This window comes from Thermobia domestica, chromosome 11 (assembly GCF_964235325.1).
Source record: "Thermobia domestica chromosome 11, izTheDome1.hap1.1, whole genome shotgun sequence".
NCBI classification, from domain to species: domain Eukaryota; kingdom Metazoa; phylum Arthropoda; class Insecta; order Zygentoma; family Lepismatidae; genus Thermobia; species Thermobia domestica.
The window spans coordinates 89,130,134-89,154,444 of NC_137464.1; the positions used below are offsets into that span (position 1 = coordinate 89,130,134).

Sequence of the window (24,311 nt, forward strand, 5' to 3'; positions counted from 1 at the left end):
GCGGGTTAACATAAATGACAGGCGATATAATGTTAAGATTTACTGCAATCTTCTATGGTTTTTATCATATCACTTGAAAGCGAAAAAGTAAAAATTATCTAAGTAACAAAGTTTATTGCGTTCCGGGGTGACCGCAGCGAAGCGGGGTGAACGCTGCTAGTAATAATAATAATAATAATAATATATTGAAAGGTATGCAATTTTTTAACCACTCTGAACCTGAGGTCCAGCGTACCGACACCTTTATTTTTAGAAATAAAACGCTGTATATATATATATATACACATACTATGGACCGAAAGTAATTGATTACCTTCCTTGATATCTACTAAAGATTCTCACAGACTTAACGTCCTTAGTTTGCAACACTGCATGACATATGTGGCATTCTATGTGTTCCTTTTACATGTAGATTGGAAATAGCCTGTGTGTTAACTTGACATAATGTCATTTGAAAAAACGTAACTTACGTTGAGTTGGAACAGTGTTACTGTTATGGTATTAGGTAATATGCTAAACAATGTCATCCTGCCGATATCTTCATGGTACAAAATTTCACCTTTTGTAATGCGCCGCTATAATATAACTGAGCCGTCGCGTTACAAACTATTTTAAAGAATGTTGAGAGGGATACCGCGCTGTATCGGATGATGTAAAAATTTAAAATCTCCCAGAAATCCATAAAATTTTCGAATCTAAATTAGTAAATAAAAATCTATATATTAAAATGCTAGGTTTATATGTTTGTTTCAAAAGGAAAGTTTTATGTTTGTCTCCAATCCTTTCAACAATGAACGTGCCGTTTTCGCTGTCGAATCCAAATTTTGTTTAAATTGTTCAGTTGTAATTTAATATTTAGAAAAACTTGCAGTTATTACTTTATTACATTTTTAAGGGTACACTAGAAGTGTTAAAATTTTAAAAAAGCATAATATCCTATGAGTTATACATTCCAGTACAGCATAGTTGTATGCAGGGGTTATATGCCTCAGGCGTTTGTTTCATGGTCAAATGATAATGAAAAACGAAGGATAACCATTTCTCCAGTCTAATTATAAAGAATCTTTATTGTTTGGAGTGTTTTGCCCATTGCTTATTACATACTGCATGCAAGAAGAAAAATATTGATCATACACGTATTATAAACTCCAACTGGAAGTAGGCTCAAATCTTGCAAACGGTGCGAGATATTGAAGAAATAATCGACAAAATCTCCCCTTTATGGCACCCCTTGCCGATTTTTTTATCGACATCTTTCAGTTGTGTCTGTAAAGGGACATGTACAGATGGGTTGAGGAATGACAAGGAGATTCATGTTCATATATGAATGATGCGCTGTTTAGAGAGCGCAGGTTCAGCTAGTATATATTAGAAAGTAAAACGACGGAATGTTAACGACATAGAAAGAAGATAGTTTTGTGATTTAATCGGTAATGTATATACATAAAAGTATGAATCTAAAAACATAGAACCCCGGATCAAACGTCGAAACTGTACCAATTGTATCAGTATTTATATTTTATGTTTTGTAATTCTAACGTAAAGAAACCAATAATCAGATGAAGCAACATGCAATTTTATGAAAACAGAGCGTCCAATATTTCATTTGTAATCTTGAATGATGTCTATATATTTATATATATATATTGAGAAGTTTCAGCTCTCGACGAATTGTCCACTATAATGATAATAATATAATGAAATAGGAAGTTTGAATACAGATATAACAAAATAAAATGATGATATGTGATGAAAATATATGTTATAATATGTAATTTGAAGGCGAAGGCTGTTAAGAAAATACAGATTAACTCTCAGTTAAATCATTATGTAGATATTGATATATGTTTTTTTCTTAAATACTGCATTATCTAGTTGGCCATGCACAGTTTGATTATTGCTGGTTGTTCCAGATCTGAAAAACCGGTTCCGGCCATCCATAGTCCCGATCCGCTCCTCAAACTACTGTTTGAAACTCATATTACATATTACTGACGTGCAAGTAATGTTTAAAAAGTAAAAAGCATTTAAATACTGAAACGACTAAAACAGGCCACATTGTACAATACCTTGCAAGTAAGCAGCTTAGGCTGGACCTTTTATACGCAGAATAGTAAAAGCGCTACTGAAACAACGTGGGAGCCGGTCATGAATATACCATAATAAATTATCAGTAGTAGATATATTATACACTTTATGTGTAATACGTGTTTGTTGAAATCAAAAGATCTAGTAGGCTTTTTTTTTTTTTTTTTTAATGATGTTATCGATTCGTGGCTCCCAGGATAGAGGTAAAGAGCCTTAAAAAAAAAAAAAAAAAAAAAAAAAAAAAAAAAAAAAAAAAAAGGCCTGGCAAAACCAATCGGAGAACCACATATATAAATCAATTCAAGAGGATCTGTAGTTACAGCTTTTGACAAGATTAAGTTTCAGCTGCCAGTCTTCAAAACAACTCTATGACAGGAGGTACAAATACCCTCTTTCAATGTGACCAACTCGCCGATTGGGGAATCCCAAAAATACTCTCCTCCGCCGGAGCTCCGAAGCGATTTATTACGGCGCTGAGGATTGCAACGTTCGAAATTAGTCGTATACTCCGGTATGATATTCTCCAACATTTCAATTTTCATACCGACACCTTGCGTAGCTAGATTGTACGTGTAAAGTTTTTAATTGGACGGTGTACTTGAAAATCTATATGCAAAATATATGGGCTATTGGCGCTAGCATTTGACATTTCTCGTTTCGAACACTGATTATATACGGAATGTTTAAAAAACTAGGGGAATGGTAATCTTAAAGAAATGGAAAGGAGGGAATCACCATTCCTTTGAATTCGAACTCTCTTATTTGCGTGAAAGTACTTTTATGATGGAGAAATGACGAAAATCACCATTGGTTGTTGGGTTTTGAAAACATTTTATTATTTCAAAAACGGAAAATAGATTTCGGTTTTTAAAACCGAAAATCGATTTTAGTTTTCAAGATCGAATCGATTGTCAGATAATTCAGTTTTTCAGAAAACCGAGAATGTCATGAAATATGAACAGCACTTGTAAAGTCATACTAATAAGTGTCGCTGCTTGCGCTGTCTACCTGCCTGACACCAATACTGGCGTGCAGATAATTTCCAGATTTAAAACTATTGTTACAATTTAATTGTAGCTTTAAAACTGCATTGCAATTTAATTATTTTCTTAACAAAAACAAAGACTATAGCTAAATTTAGATTTTATCATTAATATTTGCGTAACTATATGTTAGTTGGTGGACAAACTAAAAAGAAAAAAGTTAAATGTAAACATTTTGAGCTCTTAGTGAAACACGATTTTAACCTATAGTGTAAAGCGGGCCGAAGGCTTGGGCATAACTAGTGTGCCTAAGGTAAAATTTTCATAATGAGTTTCATGTTATACATTCAATATAGGTATCATCCTTATTAACTTTTAACTATACTATCTGCCTCTGTTTACTGATTCTTAAGTAACTTGAAATATATCAATGTAGTTCAGGCGTTCAACTTAAGAAAAGAAAGAAAGAAAATAATAATTAAAAAAAAAAAAAAAAAACAGCGTCATTTAAGACTTTTAACTATTTTATTATTATTATTATTATTTTGTGCAAGGTGCGCTTGTATTTGTTCATTTATGTTGTACGGATTGTTCTTACGTTGATTTTTTATTCTGCTTGCCCACATAATTGGATTGCGAAATTTGCTTGTAATTCTGGTGCAAAGTATGCATTGTTTCTTCCTCTTGAAAAAAAGGGGGAGGCTATGGCCAACCACCAAACTTCCTCTCTAAATTGCTTGATGCACATTCCTTCTGGTATGATATCACTTAAATTTGTTCTATATTCACATTCCCTATAAACATATGTGATGTGTCGTGTGCTTCTAAATAAAAATTTAATTTAAAAATGAACATTTCCTGCTTTATTTTCAATACATATACCAAAAGTTCGTTCTTATGTGCACTACACTATTCGAGTAAACTGGGAAATCATAGTTAAACCTGCTAATCGGGGGACACGGTAGCTAAGTGATAAAGCGCTTACCTCTGGTGTGTGGGGTCCTTGGTTCGATTTCCGACCTAGTAAGTTGTGCTGGAGAATATCGTGTCCGTGAGTTTTCTCGGGGTAGTACGTTTTATTCCATATTCTTATTGCACCAATTCTTTCATCATCATTCACTTCCCGTAATCATCATCCATCTCCTTTAACCTGTAGGGAATAACGTGGGACGTTAAACTGCAAGATTTTGTTTCATAAACCTAATAATCTCGAGATCAGTTAACAAACTTTAATAAAGTACGTTGTTTCATTACAGTGAAAAGAAAATTTCATTAGAAGTTTAGCGTATTGTTGAAAAGTCTACTGCCAGTCATTTTCGAAAGAAAATAAATTCCTAGAGTTAGAGATGCGTAACAAGATTAATATAACTGTAAATATATTATTTCTGATCGCCATAGGAATATGTACACGGTTAGTAATTTTGATCATAATTTTAAAATGTGTTTCCTATTCTCCTTTGGGAATTATTGTAAATATGTAATTTGAGAAATAAGAAACCCAGATACGGAATTAGTGTGAAATACATATTCACCAATTGCGGAATTAGTTCGTTTCTCTAAATTATCTGTGAATTTTTACATTTTTACATGCCCTTGAAATTCGAGATATTTCGTGACTTTCTTTCGTATGATCATTGATCTGCAATTTTGCTTCCGGTGCGGGAACTCACGTTCGATCACACTCTCCTCCAGAACTATGTCTTTGACCCCAGTCGTCCAATTTGACTTTAAAGCGGAGGACCTTGGCTAAATCCTGTGATTGCTCGAGGGCTGTCGGAGAATCGAGCTCGTGCTCGCGAAAGCCCATCATCTTTATTGAACTGAGAATCTACATGAGCGGTTCGATAATGATAACTGTTAAAGGTAACATGGGGTTGAAAAGTTAACGTTAAATTCGAAAAAGTCAATCATAACCGCATCGGTGAACTTTGTGCAAAGCTGTATACTAAGAGATTTAAAATTCACTTCTAGGATTGCTACGTAGTGCAGTATGTGACGTAGGAAGAGGCTGTTATAGTGGCTATTATTGCAACTGCTTAGCATGCTAAGTAGAGAATTTACGTTTGAAGTTGGCTTCGACTTATTTTCATTTCCTTTTAGGGAAAGCAGACGAGCAGTAAATCAAGCTACTCATTATTGGGGCTATCAATTAAGTGACGAAACCTGTGCATGTGATCAAGATGATGAAATAGATGAAGGCCCACTTCCTCCACATACGTAAGTGTTAACTTTTAATGTATTTAAAATAGATCATTTACATATGAAAGATTTCTAATTCATGCTTTTGTATCAGGTTTATAATTAACAATCACATTCACCTGTTTTTTTTTTCCGTGGAAGTATTTTTATTATTTCACATAAGCTTTTTCATTCCTAATACCATCTATTCTTAGATAAGCATAAAGGAAGTTAAAGGTTAAAAAGTATTCGAAATTAGAAAGGAATTATTTAAAGGTAACTCTGTTATTATCTGAGTTACAACAAAATGTAAGAGGGGAAACCATGTCCAAAAATGATATTTTGAATCTAAAGTGAAGGAATATTTTAAATCGGACTAACCGTTTGGGCTGTACACTCTTTATGCGCACAATGTTAAATTAAAATTCAACGTTGCCATACATGGACTCACAACATAAGTGAATGAAGTCACTATCTTTTACGCTAATGTGTTGATGAACAGCACCCGTTACAAACAATAACTTCATTCACTTATGTTGTGAGTCCAGGTAAATGACAACGTTGCATTTTAATTTAACAATTTAACATTGGGCGCGTAAAGATTGTACAGCCCAAACGGTTCATCCAATTTAAAATATTCCTTCACTTTAGATTGAAAACTTCATATTTGGAGACGGTTTCCTCTCTTACATTTTGTTGTAATTCAGATAATAACAGAGTTACTTTACGTCAGGGGACTTTTGAGACACTATATACTTTTGGGCGCCATTTTTAGAACACCCGATATATATATATATACCGGGTGCACCATTTATAATGTCCCACCTTTATAACAGAAGAACCAAGAGAGATAGAGAAGCGAAACTTTGCATAAAACAACTACAGGAAGGGGGGCATCTATTGATGTATTGGGTAACATCACCAGGTGAACAGTGTTGCCAACCCAATATAAAGTTATGATTTTTTAAATGGAATAACCTAAATTTAATTTCATAATTCGAATCAGCAATGAAAACAATGACGAAACAGGTGACACTTGCAGATCAGTGTTGCATACTTTTTGAGAAATATTGTAAAACATGTGTCAAATTTAAACGCCTTTAACACACACAAGGAATGAAGTAGTAACTATTTGTGCACATTAAATGAAATACTGGGAAGAACTCTTTAAAATGACTTCAAGTTTAGAAGGACAGTGTTGCCACAACAAGAGAGAGAAAAGTTGAATTTGGAAATAATGCAATAACTTGAAAAAGGTCCCTAGTACAGTATGATTTAAAATTCATACAGCAAATCAGTATGTCATAAGGAGCATTGTCGCGTTTATTTGAGAGCGATAAGTCAAGTACTTACCAAGATATTCGGTACTCTGTAAAAGCTGAGAATTTTGTGCTGTACAAGATGGTAACGCTGTTTCAAAATTCCCTTTTTTCCATCTGCGTGGGAGAAATATTAAAGTACTAATCTGTGAATAAGTTATATTCTGTGACATGCCAATTAAAACAAACTATTTACAATAAGGAAACAGAAAATGATTTCTGTTTCATGAATTTTGTAATGTATGTTACGAATAATTATTTTTTGATCATCATAAACATATATTTCTTTCTCCTGAATATAAGTTAGAAAAGACAATAAAACGTAGATATTAATAGTTGTAAAATTTTAATTGAAAATACATAGGCTATGTTCCTTTAAATTTTAGCAAAATTTTTCAAATCATCCAATATTTATACGTACTATCCAATTTTAGGGGACCATACACAACTTATTTTGTATTTCATTCACCACGAAATTAACTACAAATAATGTATTAATATTGTTTTTTAAGAAGTGAGTTGCATTTATGGATTCATAGGTGCCAATTCCCTTATGAGGACTTAAACGTGATGAGTAAAAGTACAGTACGTAGAAATATGCCATAAAAGCTATAGTGGAACAAACACCAAACAACCCCTGTTAAGTGGCCATTAATAACAAAAAATATATGTGATCGGATAAGAAACGGAGAACCTGGTGGGACCATGAACGGTTGGATCCGTAGTGAGTTGACGAGTAAACGAATACAGTATAAAGAAAAATCAAATCTGTGCTGGATGGCCACAAAAAGCAAGGAAGTATTTAACCAAGTTAGGGCAGGGCCAAAGTAGTGGAAACTCAAGGTGTCTTTAGGGACCAGGCGCGTTAGCAAAGGTGGGTAAGTTGTAAACATACTGTGTAAAGAATATTCCATAGTTCTTCTGCAAATTATATACGAGATCGTATTCCTTAGCGCAGCGTAACTTTCTGTATAACGTCCCACGTTTATAACATTTAGGCTAAAGGGGACAATGATTAAAGCAAGTGACTGATGATAGAAGAATTAATGGGATCAGAATGTGAGAGAAAGCGAGAGTACCCGACAACCCCATGGACACGATGTTATCTAGCACAAACTTACTGGATCGGAAATCGTATCAGGGACCCCACGCACCAGAGGTAAGTTCTGTACCACTGATCAACCGTGCCCTCGCAGTTTAAGAAGGCATAACCACACAATTTTCCTATTATAATTCAATCAAAATCTTTTGTTTTTTGTACAATCGTTCACAATAATTGAATATAGATTTGTGATATACTGCAAAATGATGTCTGAAAAGCGATTATTCTCGGAAAAATACGTACAAACCTCTGCATGGTGGTCACCTATTCATCTATTTGAACAGAACGAAGTTGGAAACTCAGACGGGCTTTTGTTCGTTCGTGTATATGCGCGTAAAGGTAGACAAGGGAGAGAGACAAGCACCATCCTGTCAGCTACGTGGAACTGTGTCCGTAGAAAACAAACACGTCACCATGTGAAAGTAAAAACCGAAATGCTTATTTTCGCTTTGTGTTGACGCAAACCGTTACGAAATGAGAGGGTCCAGGTATAAATACGAGGGTCATTTCAAAAGTCTTGCAGACAGCCTATGCACGATCGTTTGAGTGGTTTGATCAAGTTCACTTTTAGGTCAGTTGTGGGTCAGAGTTTGCGCTTGACGATTGTTTATATGTTTTCTGGTTTGCTTAGCTGTGTTGTGCGAAATTCAGTGGTGAACCTGCCTGAAATTGGGTTACACATAATGATAAGCGTTCCTATATCAACATCGAAACTCTATGTGGAAAGAATCCAACTGAAATTTATAATGTTTTGCGGGAGGTTTGTCGAATAGTGTAGTGGATCATAGCACTGTATTTCGGTGCTCATCTCTTTTCCGTGTAGGTCGTGTAAGCACTGCGGACACCCCAAGAAGTGAAAGACCATCAACTGGAACAGACTACACTCCTGAGATTATTGTGAATGACATTTTGAGAGAGGGTCGACGAAAATATGGAAGAAAATTGCATATGAGGCCAAAATATCTGTCACTTCACTTTACAGAATCTTACTGAGAATCTGAAGATGAAGATGAGATGGGTTCCGCATGGTCTTAGTAAAGAGCAGAAAGCACGTTGTAAAAGAATCGCAGAAAAATTGCTTCAACATTATCAAACAGAAGGAGATCAGTTTTTCTAAACGACTGTTGAATTGATGAAACCTGGATACGAGAGTTTGAACCAGAATTGAAGTTTTAGTCGTCACAATAAAACAGTTCAGACTCTTCACGCCCGAAGAAATTCCGCTAGCAACAATCAAACGTTTAACTCACGATGATCGCGTATGATATGAATGAAGAGATGGCTACAATAGAGTGACACAGGGGACGTCTATACCAGGCGTATACTACAAGCTGTTTCTGCAAAATGTTTTGCGCCCGAAAATTATTGAAAGGAATCCCGACATGCTTGCAGCTGCTGTCCTCATTCTGAACGATAATGCAAGGCCGCATACTGCTCTACAAGTAAGGGTGCAATTAACAAGTATGGATGGGAAATATTTCCCTTCCCAATATAGTCCTAATTTGATCCCACCAGACTTTGATTTGTTTCCCAAATTAAAAGAACTAGTCTGTGGAAAACGTTTAGATTAGATTGAGGAAGCTTTCAGTGAGGTGACCCGAGTGATCAGACACCTCAACAATGGAGGTGCAATATCCAGAATACAGAATTTGCCAAATGTTGGGAAGCTGTCATAAATAAGTATGGAGATTGTATTGACGGCCTGTAAAGGTATTTTGTACAATAAATTATTAGCTTGTATAACATCTTTCAGTGTGCAGAACTTTTGAAATGACTGTCCTACAATATATTGCAAAAAATATTCCGAATAGTTGCTAGGACATAATATTGTACGTAACGGTACATCTAAACACTAAATGCAAACATTAGAAGCTATTGGTACCATAACAAGTAACAGTCTATGTGCCACGCTAAATAACAGTATATGAGTCTAATTTCGTAATAATGTTCGCAAAATTTGCGGATCACTAACGAACACAAACAATGCAATAAATAATTATAATTGCGTACCGAGAATCGTAAAAAAAAAAAAAAAAAAAAAAAAAAAAATACATTTCGTTAACACAATCCACTGCAGAATGAAGCCGTATAAAACATTTTAAGAGATTCATTAATTACGACCTAGCAGTTGTGTATGTAAGAGAAAACTTGAATCTATGATTTTTGTGATATTAATGCACAATTCACAAATTTTTACGTTTGCTGCAGTATTATAGAAGGAATTTACCAAATGTATACTAAACTAAGCTAACCAAAGCCAACCTACGTATCCTAACTCATATTTTATGTTCAAGAAAAGAAGAAAGAAAAAAACCACCTAAATAAAATTTTAATGAACCCCATCAGCACTATATTTAGTCCAGTAAAGATAGCTCATTTTTCTGCCAAGAAAGGAACAAATTAGTAACAAGCTGAAAATTGGTATGGAAGTAGGGAGATGTGTCAGGAATAACATACTAAAAGTCCCCTAAAATCCCACTGTAGCTTTTCCCGCAATTTTGAAAAATGTCCGCCATCTTTAGACGACGACAAGGAATTTTTGGAAATCGTCACCCTTTATGCTTATTCCTTTAGCCACCGTTCTAATTATCACAAAGCCATGAATCATATATGGTTGGAAAGCTTGAAAGACAGGAAATCTAAGTAAATAACATTTATGACCATCGTGCTAAATTGCTAGAAAAAGAGGAAGATGAAAACAGCTTTTTTATTTAAAAAAGATATATTTTCAGAAATCATGAGAAGTTTGCAACATTGATAGTTATTGCACATCAACGAAACACCGCCAACAGATGTCCTTGATATTTATCTCAATCATAGCCAACAATGACACAAATCGGTGCAATACAAGCCGAGAAAAAATATAAGCTATGTTACTTTCTGACCTCTTTGTACAAAAATGCATAAGGTGACATACTTTCACGGTTCTAGTCAGCTTCTTTTATCACATAGGACCAATAGTTATATATCATTGGAAATCTTAAGAATCGTAAATTCGAACAAGGTAACACATACTAATCATGCCCAATTTGTGGAAGAAGCGCAAAACCCAAAATTTCGGGACAAAACGTGATTTTCGCATAAATTCTTTAAAACTTGCACCGTTTTCACTATCATCATTATAAATTTATTTTTAAAATGGCCAACGTTTTTCCCAATGGAGTAAGCTTTTGTGACGCATAGTTTTACATCACTTAAATATAGCACAACAATTATTTATTGACAGCATTAGAAAGTAGCAGAAATTGGTAGTCTCCTATTCATAGGAAAATCGTAATTCACACACTTAAAATCACTCTCAACTACAATAGTCATTTGAGTGTAGTTTTTTAAAAATGTCTTGTTTATAACAAGAATGCAATTTCCCTCCTAGTATTTTTCAAATCAACTTAATATTTATATTAGACGTTAGTATGCACTTTAAGAACATTTTTGTAACTAGTCCATTCGGACTTATTTTATTAGAAATCAATGAGCTTATCATTATCTCGTTCATCTCCATGGTTTTCATCACTTGATTTTGCATTCACACATCCAATTCCTCGACACTGACATAAATTAGAGCACACAACTCCTGCTTTCCAATAACCTTACATACGTTCACAGCCCTTTTTACAGTTACAGGATATTACTCGGAGCGGGTTCCTTGGTCATTCTTGCTGGTACGAGAATACCTCCTAATGTTGTCCATCCATATTCAGTCGCTCGCAAATCATTTCCACGGTACAATTGAACCTGATGATATAGTGTTTCGCAACATCACTGGTGGGTGGCAATTTTGCCAATTGTATTTCGTTCTGAATGTGGAGCGACTTACTGCAAGGATGTATGAATGATACTGGAATTCATCCAGTAAGGTTACTATTGCTGGAGAATCGTAGTGTGTTAGTAGAAATGATGTGCAGCTTCATAGATTATACACTAGCATTATTATGGTTCAAAACTTCAAGTGATCGGCTATAAATCTTCCCGTTTTTGAAGTAATCGCAAGGCTTTTTCTTTCCCTGTCGATATAAAGCACATAACGTGTCGCATCCAGTTAAAGTATGGTAACTGAGCAAAACAGTTAATATATTTGTCTGGGTATCTTACAACTTCGTAGTACTAAATTCTTTACTCACGTCTTGTCCACGTCCAAGCTTTCGAAATGTGATGTCGTACTGATTATTACCTTGTTCAAGCAAAATGATTAAAATGTCAACATCCTCGCCAATTACTACGACCTGCCTAGAAGGATTTAAAGACTTGACTACAGCAGTTTTAGCTATAAGTGCGTCAGCATCTCTTCTTTCTTGTTGTGTTTCAATTAGAGCTTTTGTCAAATGAACCATGAATTCACGGGCGAAACAATCCTTATTTCTGAAATTACCTAAGAATTTATTTATTTATTTATTTTTGCTAATAATGCGGTTTCATTTGTGAATAACACCAAAGCTGATTGAACCCTTGACTCACGTTGCTCCCGCTCAGTGGCTTTTGTATAGTTTTCAGTGCAATACCCATAAAAAATATTGTTGCTTTCGTTCCTGAGATTGTGAGTACATGGAATACATACGAGTTGCGCACGTCAAGGTATGTTCCATGTTGTGACCAAACAACATGATGCAGAAGCCAGCCTCCATCTATAACGTACACGGTGTTTTCAATTTGAGTTTTAAAATCTATCCGATATTCAAACTTGTCGTACAAAGCGGACTTTTTCGTTTTTCTCGTGGATATTTCTGTGAAGGGAGAAAGAGAATAGGGTGCAAGCTCGTAAGCAAAACACTGCTGGAGTTCTTTTTCGGACTTCTACTCATATGATTTAGTTGAAGTATGGTGTTTGCACCCAGTAGCTCATCAAGGATACGTATTACATTGTGCATTGCGGATAGTGGGATGACTTTATTTTTTTAATTTAAGTTTCACATTTCCAAAAGTCTGTCCAAACATTCCTTCCATAGCAGCCAATCTGATTTTCTTAGATTTATCAGTTGACCATTTCATTACCTACCATGCCAGTGATTAGAGATGCGAGCTCCGGATATGAAGGGAATGGAGAATGCTGGCAAAACCAACCCAAGAATTTCTTTAGATGTAATATATCATACGATTGACTGCTTTGGTACAGGTCCACATGCCGACCTGTGTGAAGTTCATGCCTATCTTTGTTTAATAATTTTTCAAGATATTCTCGTAAGTGGCACGCTGCTGGCATACTTGACACACATCTAGATATTATCTTTTCAGTCATGCCTCTCCCATGGGTCAGTCCACCGCTGCTCTTCATTGCTCTCGCTAAAACCTACTCAATTGTCATATCAGACCATGTACCACTCCAAAGTATATCTTTTCTACGAATAGTGAAGTAACCGTCTCCTGTAAATAGCTGGAACTCATGAAGATCCATTTCATCCTCCAACCGCAACATTTCTTGTAAGTACAGATGTGCGTATTTGCCATACAAAAGATGCCCAGCTGCATAGAAGTATGGTAACATTTCTCACATGCAGTGAAGATGAAAATTCAAGTCTCCAGTTCTTTCGAATTAAAAGACGCATAATTTCTACAAGCTGAAAGTACAGAGCGAATAACTTAGAGATACGGCTTGTTTCTGCACCAGCGTCAATGAATCACTAACTTCAGGTCATTTGCAATCTTGATTGACTACGTTTGAATGTTGAACAACTACATCAGTATCGATATCTTCTTCAGTCATCAGAGAAATGCAAATATCTCGCAACTGACTCACAAACTCCTCAGTGGCGTCTGATTCATTAAATATACAGTATATACTGCAATTGCTAACTTTGTTTAAAAAATGAGCTCGCAAAGCACGAGCAATAAGAATGGCCTGACTTCGTCTGTGGCATGGAGTTACTAGCATACACAGAAGACCAAAGTTCTTCAATGACACTACCTTTCATTATATTATGCAACTGTTCCATAAATAACATTATAGTGTGGAAAACCCCCATATCTAACAACCACTGACGGTAATTCAGCAGAATTTCTACATGCTGTTACAATGTCACATGCTTTAGAGTACAAAGGTTGATTCAACGTGACTAAGCACGCTTTTTTGCTTATTTCCTGCACATTCTTTGCTGGCAAACATAAGCACTGAGTATACAGCATCCATGCTTATTGGCTGAACATTCATGAAAGGTTGAATTATTACTTGATATGTTTGGTACTTATGGTTGTTGCTTGTCACCAGCTGCATAAATCCATTCCAATTCGGCAAGTTGGTGTCTTCAACCACTTGATAATCATCCATGTTACATCGTACAGAAGGTGGATTTCAGTTTGGATATTCAGAACACGAAGGTATCTTATATCTTCAATGATTAAATCTGAAAGACCATTACCTGTGCGTGTGTACGATAAAAGTGGTATGTTCCATTCATTCTTTGACAGTGTACGTTTTTTGAGCCCAGGTGTTGCGAGCGACTGAACATGAATGGACATTAGGAGGTATTCTCGTACCAGCAGGAATGACCAAGGAACCCGCTCCGAGTAATATCCTGTAACTGTAAAAAGGGTTGTGAACGTATGTAAGGTTATTGGAAAGCAGGAGTTGTGTGCTCTAATTTATGTCAGTGTCGAGGAATTAGATGTGTGAATGCAAAATCAAGTGATGAAAACCATGGAGATGAACGAGATAATGATAAGCTCATTGATTTCTAATAAAATAAGTCCGAATGGACTAGTTACAAAAATGTTCTTAAAGTGCATAGTGCATACTAACGTCTAATGTAAATATTAAGTTGATTTGAATAGTACTAGGAGGGAAATTGCATTCTAGTTATAAACAAGACATTTAAAAAAAACTACACTCAAATGACTATTGTAGTTGAGAGTGATTTTAAGTGTGTGAATTACGATTTTCCTATGAATAGGAGACTACCAATTTCTGCTACTTTCTAATGCTGTCAATAAATAGTTGTTGTGCTACATTTAAGTGATGTAAAGCTACGTATCATAAAAGCTTACTTCATTGGGAAAGACGTTGGCCATTTTAAAAGTAAATTAATAATGATGATAGTGAAAACGGTGGCTGAGTTTTGTTAACATACGATAATTGTCATTGTTGCAAGTTTTAAAGAATTTATGCGAAAATCACGTTTTGTCCCGAAATTTTGGGTTTTGCGCTTCTTCCACAAATTGGGCATGATTAGTGTAAGTGTTACCTTGTTCGAATTTACGATTCTTAAGATTTCCAATGATATATAACTATTGGTCCTATGTAATAAAAGAAGCTGACTAGAACCGTGAAAGTATATGTCACCTTATGCATTTTTGTACAAAGAGGTCGGAAAGTAACATAGGTTATATTTTTTCTCGGCTTGTATTGCACCGATTTGTGTCATTGTTGGCTGTGATTGAGATAAATATCAAGGACATCTGTTGGCGGTGTTTCGTTGGTGTGCAATAACTATCAGTGTTGCAAACTTCTCATGATTTCTGAAAATATATCTTTTTTAAATAAAAAAGCTGTTTTCTTCTTCCTCTTTTTCTAGAAATTTAGCACGATGGTCATAAATGTTATTTACTTAGATTTCCTGTCTTTCAAGCTTTCCAACCATATATGATTCATGGCTTTGTGATAATTAGAACGGTGGCTAAAGGAATAAGCATAAAGGGTGACGATTTCCAAAAATTCCTTGTCGTCGTCTAAAGATGGCGGACATTTTTCAAAATTGCGGGAAAAGCTACAGTGGGATTTTAGGGGACTTTTAGTATGTTATTCCTGACACATCTCCCTACTTTCATACCAATTTTCAGCTTGTTACTAATTTGTTCCTTTTTCAATCCTATCTTTACTGGACTAATTACAAAAGTTAAACATATCATGCATTGTTGTGCGTGAGCCAGTGTATAGTACATTACGTCATTCTTACTACTTGCTACTACAGTAGAGCGTCGATTATCCGAAGTAATTGGGGGACATGGGTGTTCGGAAAACTGGTTTGTTCGGATAATCGAACTGTACTGTACTGTACTGTACTGTAACGACTGTACTTCTACAGCCAGTGCCAAACCCACAGAAGTGTGCTGATTGTAGAAACACAGCGACTGGCGGCTTGGCCGGTCAGCAGCGCCTTATGAAGCCCCCATTAGAGGCAATGTTCCGCCAGCGGTGGCTCAGTGCGGCGACTACTGTGGGAAACTTGGTTTGGGAGTGAGGGGGATGATGGACGGTAGGGTGGGAGAGTAACAGGTGCGAGCGAGTACACAGTTCGGTTAAGCGGTCGTTCGGTTGACCGACGTTCGGATAATCGACGCTCTACTGTACTTGCATTTTGGTCAACTTATTTACCTTTGAATTTATAGTAAATATGGTGCTTTTTTACTTTTGGCGCAACAAATTTTGAAAGATTTACATGTAAAATTCCGTACATCGCATGAAAAGACATTAAAAAAATTCTGCAAGCGATAGAGTTAAATACAAAGTAATACACCTGTATTTTATGTATCGATGTGTAGGTTACCATAGTTCGCGTCCCTCGAATTGGCGTGTGGCATCAGCCAACAAGCTCGCAGTGCGCTGTTACTATACCTTCAGGCAGGGACGTACGCAGGAATTTATTTCGGGAGTGTCCAAACACAATTTCAGGCTAAATTATATTAAAATTTGTAAAATTGCCCCTAAAATTAGACTAAATTTACAAAAAAGTCCGGATTTCGGGGGGTCCGGACCCCCAGGACCCACCCCCTGCGTACGTCCCTGCCTTCAGGGAGGAACCTAATCATTTATAATTGTCCACAAATACGAACAAAATTAATTATGAATGATTTGATTCCTCCCTGAAGGTTTAGTAACAGCGCACTGTGAGTTTATTGGTTGATGCCACACGCCAATTCGGTTGACGCAGAGTATAGTGTAAAAGCCTTACGAGTACTTTACTACGGATAAAATAAATGAGTGCATATAAATGATGGTTGTATTAGAAACTATTTTCCACCGGTGCTGTTTTTGTGCACAGTGTACAGAAGTTGTATTTTATGTTTACAAGTGGAACGCTACAAGTATGAAACCGTGACAAGTATTATTGAAACTCATATCATTACCAAAATCCACACATTTCACTATCTTTATTATTGCATATACCAATCTTCGCTGACGCACCCCCTCTCTAGAGCTCGTGCCCTTCAGCTTCGCCCTGCCGTGACTCGGTGAGATAGCATTCGTGTTTTGCATTGCAGTTTTTATGCATACATCCGGACGCCGTATTTACGCGCAAATCCTAGAAGAATTTTAATTTTTCAACAATTGATTATGATGGTCCCCTTGAAATTTAACTATTCCATTTGACAAGTTTCCATGTCGGCCAGCGCAAATCATATCATTTAGTAAACAATAAGAAGAAATTTGTGAAAGACTTGTAGTTTTTGAACAATTCTTTCGAGCTGTGCGGCAAAAGTAAAGCTGCACGAGAAATATTCCTAAAAATGTATTTAAAATATTATGTCGAGCTTCACATGAAAAGCAGTAGCGCGTTTCAACTAATTCGATGATTTGTAACTATACATTCAATAAATAAGCTGACAAATACAGATAACATACAGTTTGACAAGTTAGTGGCAAAGTAGAAATTTTAAAAAAATACACGAAATTTATGGTACATATAATTAGGTATTTCCAGAAAAAAATGCCTATTTCATTGGTGAGTATAGGCTACAATTCATACAGCTAACCTTTGTAAAGATCTATAATATGGGTAGCAAAACAATAATAAATAAAAAATACTTTAGAGCCAATGACTTTAAAATTTTAAGTTCCTAAGTGAGAGTTCATCTGTACAAATAATACCACATAAAGAAATTTGTTTCGTGACCTGATGGGTAATGCCAGAGACTTGGGGAACTATTCCGATATGGATTGCGCCAACGCAAAGCAATATTTAACATTTTGTTAGTGATCATCGGCATAGCAGTTATAATGACTTCTTGCATTTCTTGTATGTACAATTTCTTGAACATTGCTTCCGAATGATCCCCTTAGACGTGCAAACGAAGAAAGTGAGTAATTATCATGGTTATACCGCTTGGCTACACCCACCAGCTACAAAACAGCCAAAGAAATTGTGCTTGCAAATCATCCGTTGTATTCCTTCAATTGGAACAAACTGTTACTTATTTTATTCATTCGTGTTTAAAAAAGAAATAGTAACAAGTCGGTAATATTTACAGATAATATTGAATGGTTTCGATATTACTCCCCTAAAGTTGCACGAAAATAAGTATATTCACCGCACGAAATAGCTATTAGGTAACTCTCGTAAACATTTTTTCTACCATCTTGTTGAAATGTGAATTCGTATTACTAACTCACGAACAATTTATATCCACATTAAGTTTAGTCCCTCCAAGAACTCAAATGGGTTTCATTTTATTGTATGTCCATTGATTAATGTTTTAAAAAGTTCTTCACGATTTCTCTAACGCTGAGGGAAAAAAGGGAATTTTGAAACAGCGTTACCATCTTGTACAGCACAAAATTCTCAGCTTTTACAGAGTACCGAATATCTCGGTAAGTACTTGACTTATCGCTCTCAAATAAACGTGACAATGCTCCTTATGACATACTGATTTGCTGTATGGATTTTAAATCATACTGTACTAGGGACCTTTTTCAAGTTATTGCACTATTTCCAAACTCAACTTTTCTCTCTCTTGTTGTGGCAACACTGTTTAACTGATCCTTCTAAACTTGAAGTCATTTTAAAGAGTTCTTCCCAGTATTTCATTTAATGTGCACAAATAGTTACTACTTCATTCCTTATGTGTGTTAAAGGCGTTTAAATTTGACACATGTTTTACAATATTTCTCAAAAAGTATGCAACACTGATCTGCGAGTGTCATCTCTTTCGTCTTTGTTTTCATTGCTGATTCGAATTATGAAATTAAATTTAGGTCATTCCATTTAAAAAATCATAACTTTATATTGGGTTGGCAACACTGTTCACCTGGTGATGTTACCCAATACATCAATAGATGTCCCCCTTCCTGTAGTTGTTTTATGCAAAGTTTCGCTTCTCTATCTCTCTTGGTTCTTCTGTTATAAAGGTGGGACATTATAAATGGTGCACCCGGTATATATATATATATATATATATATATATATATATATATATATATAAATGAGACGGTGAAATGTTGGCACGTACTACTCCTTTGACTTGAAATATTTTATTTTTGAATATGAATGCCGTTTCACTTCTTTTCTTTGAATATACTTAATATGAAACCAGGGTTACCTTAAATTGCCTTTATTAAGTTTAACCTTTAAGAGACCAAATACGTTTCTCAAAAGCTCTAGAACATTCCGAAAGAATGTCGTAATTACTTCGAAATGCCAGTAAGAGTAGATAGTAGCTAGTAGATTGGTCTAGACACATGAAACAAGGAGCAAGATATGCAGAATAGATCAAAGATTCATAAAAGTTGTAACTTACGCCGATTAAAGAAACCGTTGCGTGAGGAAGAGGGACGTGGAGATTTGAAGAATTTGAATTTTTTTACGAAAATAATTGGATTTACCCCCATATCTCCGACCCCCCACTCCCATAAAAGCAGAAATGGTACAATGCCATATTGAACCAAAGAAAATATTTTCTCTCGAACTCTTTCATCTGTCAGAGAATAAAGCAGTTTTTTATTGTGTATATTTTTTCAAGAGAAAAGAAGCCATTTTTTTCATCCTTTTTAAGCAAATACGTATCTGGTAACTGAAAAGTGCAACAACAAAGTGTTAGTTGGTATTTAGGGTCTTACCTGAAAGTAAATTTTTATATTACTTGGTAACTTAAAGGTGAAATGGGAGAAAAAAAAAAAAAAAACAAGGAAAACAATGATAGGAACGACAAAAGAGTCATTCAAAAAAAAAAAAATACAACGGTTTTTCAGGGTGTCTGTCGGTCACGAAAGTAACGAATAAGCCATGAAATCAGAAAACGGTCATAAAAGTCAAGAAAAAGTCACCAAAGTTAGCTTTTGGATCAAGATTTTTTTTTTTTAAATCTGTACAAATATAAGTACAGAATGGAAAACTTTGTTCTATAAAATATCAAAATTCACCATCAAAAATGTATATGGTCGGCTTTAGACGCTACCAAATAGCAGCAAACTATGCTTCTATCGCATGCACGAAAATTCGGCCTAATTCGCACCCAAATTTGCTCTTGAGAATGTTAAGAAATTTTATAGTCTGATAAAGAAAAGGCCAGGAAAAATTCACGAAATTTCATTTTAGAATTTTAGTAAAGAGCGTTTTTTTCTGAGTTGCTTAGTTAAAAGTTGCGAACAACACGTCAAACGTTTCATATGGCATACTGTATTTACTGATCTCAAATGTAGGTATGAAGAAAAATCAATAGTATTAGTTGGGTGGCACGAAAAACGAATGAAGAAGTGTTAGCAAGGGTTAGTGAGAGAATAATATTGCTGAAGATAAATAGAACTTGTTAGAATATTCCAAATATTAACAATAACTGTCCATGATAGTCATTTACTGTAAATCAATCCATATATTTGAGCTTACCGTCACTTTCAGCAGCGAGGCTATATGAGGCGTGGAGCTACAGCTTAACTTAAAATCTGAACCACATGAGCTTCCGCCTTGAATTGAATCCGGGGCTCTCGATTTGCAAATCAAGTATAAGTATGTTCTGTTTAATAGCCCGGCATTCTAGTTATAACTTGGCAGTAAAATTTTCGTTTCACAAGGATAGCATACAGTGTAGATACGTCCAGTCGCAACCATTACTTCTTTGGAGACTTTCCAGAGGTTGTCAGTGGTGCCGGGTCTCCACTGTACTATTTGAGGAAACCGAAGGCGCAATAATAGTCCATTAATGAGGGATCTGGGGATTTAACTGCAATGTGAGTAAGTGGAATGGAAGAATAGCAGTTTCTTTTGCCATTTGTTGAAGGAAGAGAATTGCCTTGAAATGTATGGCTGGATGTCTTTTCTCGATGCAGCCATTTCCAATTTGATTCTCCTCTATAAAGGAGTGTCATGTGATAAATTGGTATCAGGACGTAGCTTGATATTAATTGAAATTTACCTGAGCATTTTTGGCAACAGTGTATCTTGAGCTTCCCACTCGGTGGAGACATTCAATCGAAAAGACGTAACACTTTTTTCAGGCCAGCTATTCTGAGTGAGATTTTTTCTCATTCATCTCAGCTAAATGTGGGGATTATACCCAACATATAGGTCCCAGACCACTTCCTTTTCTTTTTCTCTCCTTCCCCTGACAGTGTGCTCATGCGTGACGAGTTTTAGGTCATAGATGCTGGTAATGCACAGAAATACATATAAATAAATAAATAAAAAAAAAAAAGTTTCCCATTGTATGGAACCAGTAACGAGCATGCATCCCTTACCAAAACATTACCTACATTCATGGTACCACTTTTGGAAATCTTCAACAATATGTTCTCTGTAGAAGATTGCATGCGGCGACCTTTACAGTCACAAAGGTACGCGTATGCCTCGCCAGTGCGACAAGTATTTATACCTATCTTCTGTTATAGGTGGTCACAGAGACGTTGACAATTGGTGCAATGTGTTTGACAAGTTTCAGAATATATCCGTTTCGGCGCTTCTCCAACTCCAGATCATAATGAATTATGGTATAGATTGCCTTGGGAAATGTTCCTGTACTATTTGTAATGCTTCTCTGTACTTGGTTTCTTCCCTATAACGAGAACCTGCACTTTTTGGATAGTAGATAGTGTGCGGCTCTGAGCAGGATGGGAGCTGACTTTATTCAGGCCTACAGGAATCGTCCTAATCTTCGCTTCTCCTACCTCTGTCCGTCTCCAACACGGTGAATCCACATTCGCTACACATCTGCTGATTATGCTACTATAACTTTGGCACCGGGAAGCTCCCTTATGTAGCCTTTTCAGTAAAGGTAGATTTTCAGTGGCATTCTTCATCACGAACATTCATCGTCCTATCACAAATAAACTGGTGTTCAATATACAAGTGTCTTCCCAAAAGTAATGCCTCTTTTGCATTTTGACATATGTTGGGTACTTAGTAAGGCTGTTCAAAATATTGTCCTTTGCTTTTGATAAATTTCTACCGTCTTTTAACCTAATGCTGAAGAGCACTCTGAAAAAACTTCGGAAATTTTTTGACCCATGCATTCACAGCAAGTGTAATGTCTCTCACGTCCTGAAAATACTATCCACGAAGGCTTTTCTTAGAGAAGCAAACAGGTGGGGCTAAGGAAGGACAGCAAAGGGGCTGGATCAATATTAACCACCCCGTTTTGACCATGGCGTGTGACTTCTACATTGCCATTTGAGGATAGGCATTATTGTGATGAAAAACCACCTCGTTAGTGGAATGTGGTATCTTTTTCGGCGAGTAACTTCCCTCAACTCGTGAACGTTCAGTGATTACCATTAAAAATTATTTCTCAGTACAGTTTTAAACAAAAATACTTCGGCAAATGTATTGCATTTATTATTAGGCGTGTTGGATGACTTAACGAGTTGCAGAAGAAGTCGAAGAATTAGTCACGTATCGGTTAGCGATTCCATCTGACACGATTTAACTAAATGTCACATATTCAATTGATTCATGCCACATCTCCAAGATATTTTTGGTTCATTGCTGACTGCGAGCTTAGTGAAATAAGAAGTCATTTCGGAACATAATATTTACATTAATAATTATTATAATTATATAATATATAATATAATTATAATAGTTTGGGTCGTAAAATTTAGCTGCTATGCAAACAACTTTAAATAACTTCGTAAATTTCTGATACAGTGTAATGGTTTATTGTATAGCGTTAAATTAATGTTATAAGCATGTTATGATTTTTAGACAGATATGCCTAGTGTTGCCATATATACTTTGCATCAGAAAAAATATCTAGTATATAGAATAATTGAGAAAACAATGTAAAGTATAGTATGAAGTACTTAGCTACATAATCTATACTAACAGATAGTTATTTAATATTGTACCTTTGGCCTTCACATACATCCACAAACGGTTCGGCCATTCATCTATCGCCGCACGCACCACTACCAGTGGTATGGATACTGCTGTCCGCACCAAATCTACTTTCAGAACTTCAAAATTGCGATAAGTTTGAGAGCAAGCCTTCTCTTCTAAACGCCTTAAAAGTTAGCACCAAAACCTTTTTTGTCTTTTGTTTGTTTGTTTGTTATGAGTTTTCTAACCAATAACCAAAAATGTAAAATCCAACAAAAGAAAATAAAGACCAAATGAGCAAGGTCATCCCAAGCCCCTTCTAGAGAGCCACAACTCTCTTCCAATATCAAAGCAAACAAATACCAAAATTAAATATTATGCTGTTATCAATGCTAAATATGGATATTAAACAAGTTTTTATTACTACAAATAACTTCAGTAGATTTCGTTGTGAGTCAGGTCACAACAAGTGCATAGCAAAACCTTTTCGGCGAGTCGTAACTCACCTTTATATTAGAAGCTCATCGATTCCAAAATGAGGCAATTATGTGGTACGTAAAGCAAATGGAGAATTCAACGTTATTTTATTACTGGAATCTCTTCGATAAATTTTGTTATCAGTCAGCCCACAGGAAGACCATCACAAACCCCTTTTTAATGAGATATGACCTACCTCTATCTTCAAAGCGCATCGATTCCAAAATCAGGCAATTATATGCTATGTTAAGCCAACGAGGAGTCCAACATATTGTTATTACTAGAAATCTCTTCGACAAATTTTGTTGTGAGTGAGCCCACATAAAAACCACCTCAAACTCTTTTTAACGAGACATGACTCACCTCTATCTTCGAAGCTCATCGATTCCAAGTGGATAGTTTATTTGCAAGCCTGTTACTGCATATTGCATTGCAAATAATGGGATTTCACCTTATGAATAGGTTCTATCAAATTTTTTCCACTATCCCACGCCTTTCCTTCCTTCCCCCTCTTCACCCAAAGTTGCCTAAAATTGAAATTCGGAATCTTTGAGAGGTCCTACTAACGAACGCTTATGAAAAAAGACCAAATAAATGTTTTGTTTCCTTCAACCCTGGGTGTTTGAAAAATAGAGGACATTATTATTTATATACTTTCAACGTTGGACTTTTCGTTTGCTTGACGTAGCACATAATTGCCTCATTTTGGAATCGATGCGATTCGAAGATAGAGGTGAAAAGTCATGTCTCATTAAAAAGGGTTTGTGATAGTCTTCCTGTGGGCTGACTCACAACAAAATTTATCGAAAAGATTTCTAGTAATAAAAATATGTTGGACATTTCGTTGGCTTTACGTAGTACATAATTGTCTCATTTTGGAATCGATGCACTTCGAAGATAGAGGTGAGTCATGTCTCATAAAAAGCGTTTGAGATGGTCTTCCTGGGGCTGACTCACAACAAAATTTATCGAAGAGATTTCTAGGGTGTCTATCGGTCACGAAAGTCACGAAATTTAGCTTTTAGGTCTTTTTTTTTTCATTTGTACAAATATAAGTATAGACTGGAAAATTTTGTTTTATAAAACGTCGAAATTCAGCGCCAAAAATGTCTATGGTCGGGTTTAGACGATACCAAATCGCAAGCAAAGCATGCTTCTATCGCATGCATGAAAATTCGGCTCAATTGGCACCCAAATTTGCTCTTGAAAATGT

At 35.7% G+C, this 24,311-nt stretch overlaps 1 protein-coding gene across 5 annotated transcripts in view; it reads left to right on the plus strand.

The window, feature by feature from the left end:
* LOC145664272 (uncharacterized) overlaps positions 1-24,311 on the plus strand; it is a 92,604-nt gene that overhangs the window by 12,480 nt on the left and 55,813 nt on the right. For all 5 annotated transcript variants that reach the window (XM_081730798.1, XM_081730799.1, XM_081730801.1 and 2 more), the window contains one exon: positions 5,172-5,288. In XM_081730798.1, coding sequence (XP_081586924.1) covers positions 5,172-5,288 — 117 coding nt within the window. The remainder of the gene's footprint in view (positions 1-5,171; positions 5,289-24,311) is intronic.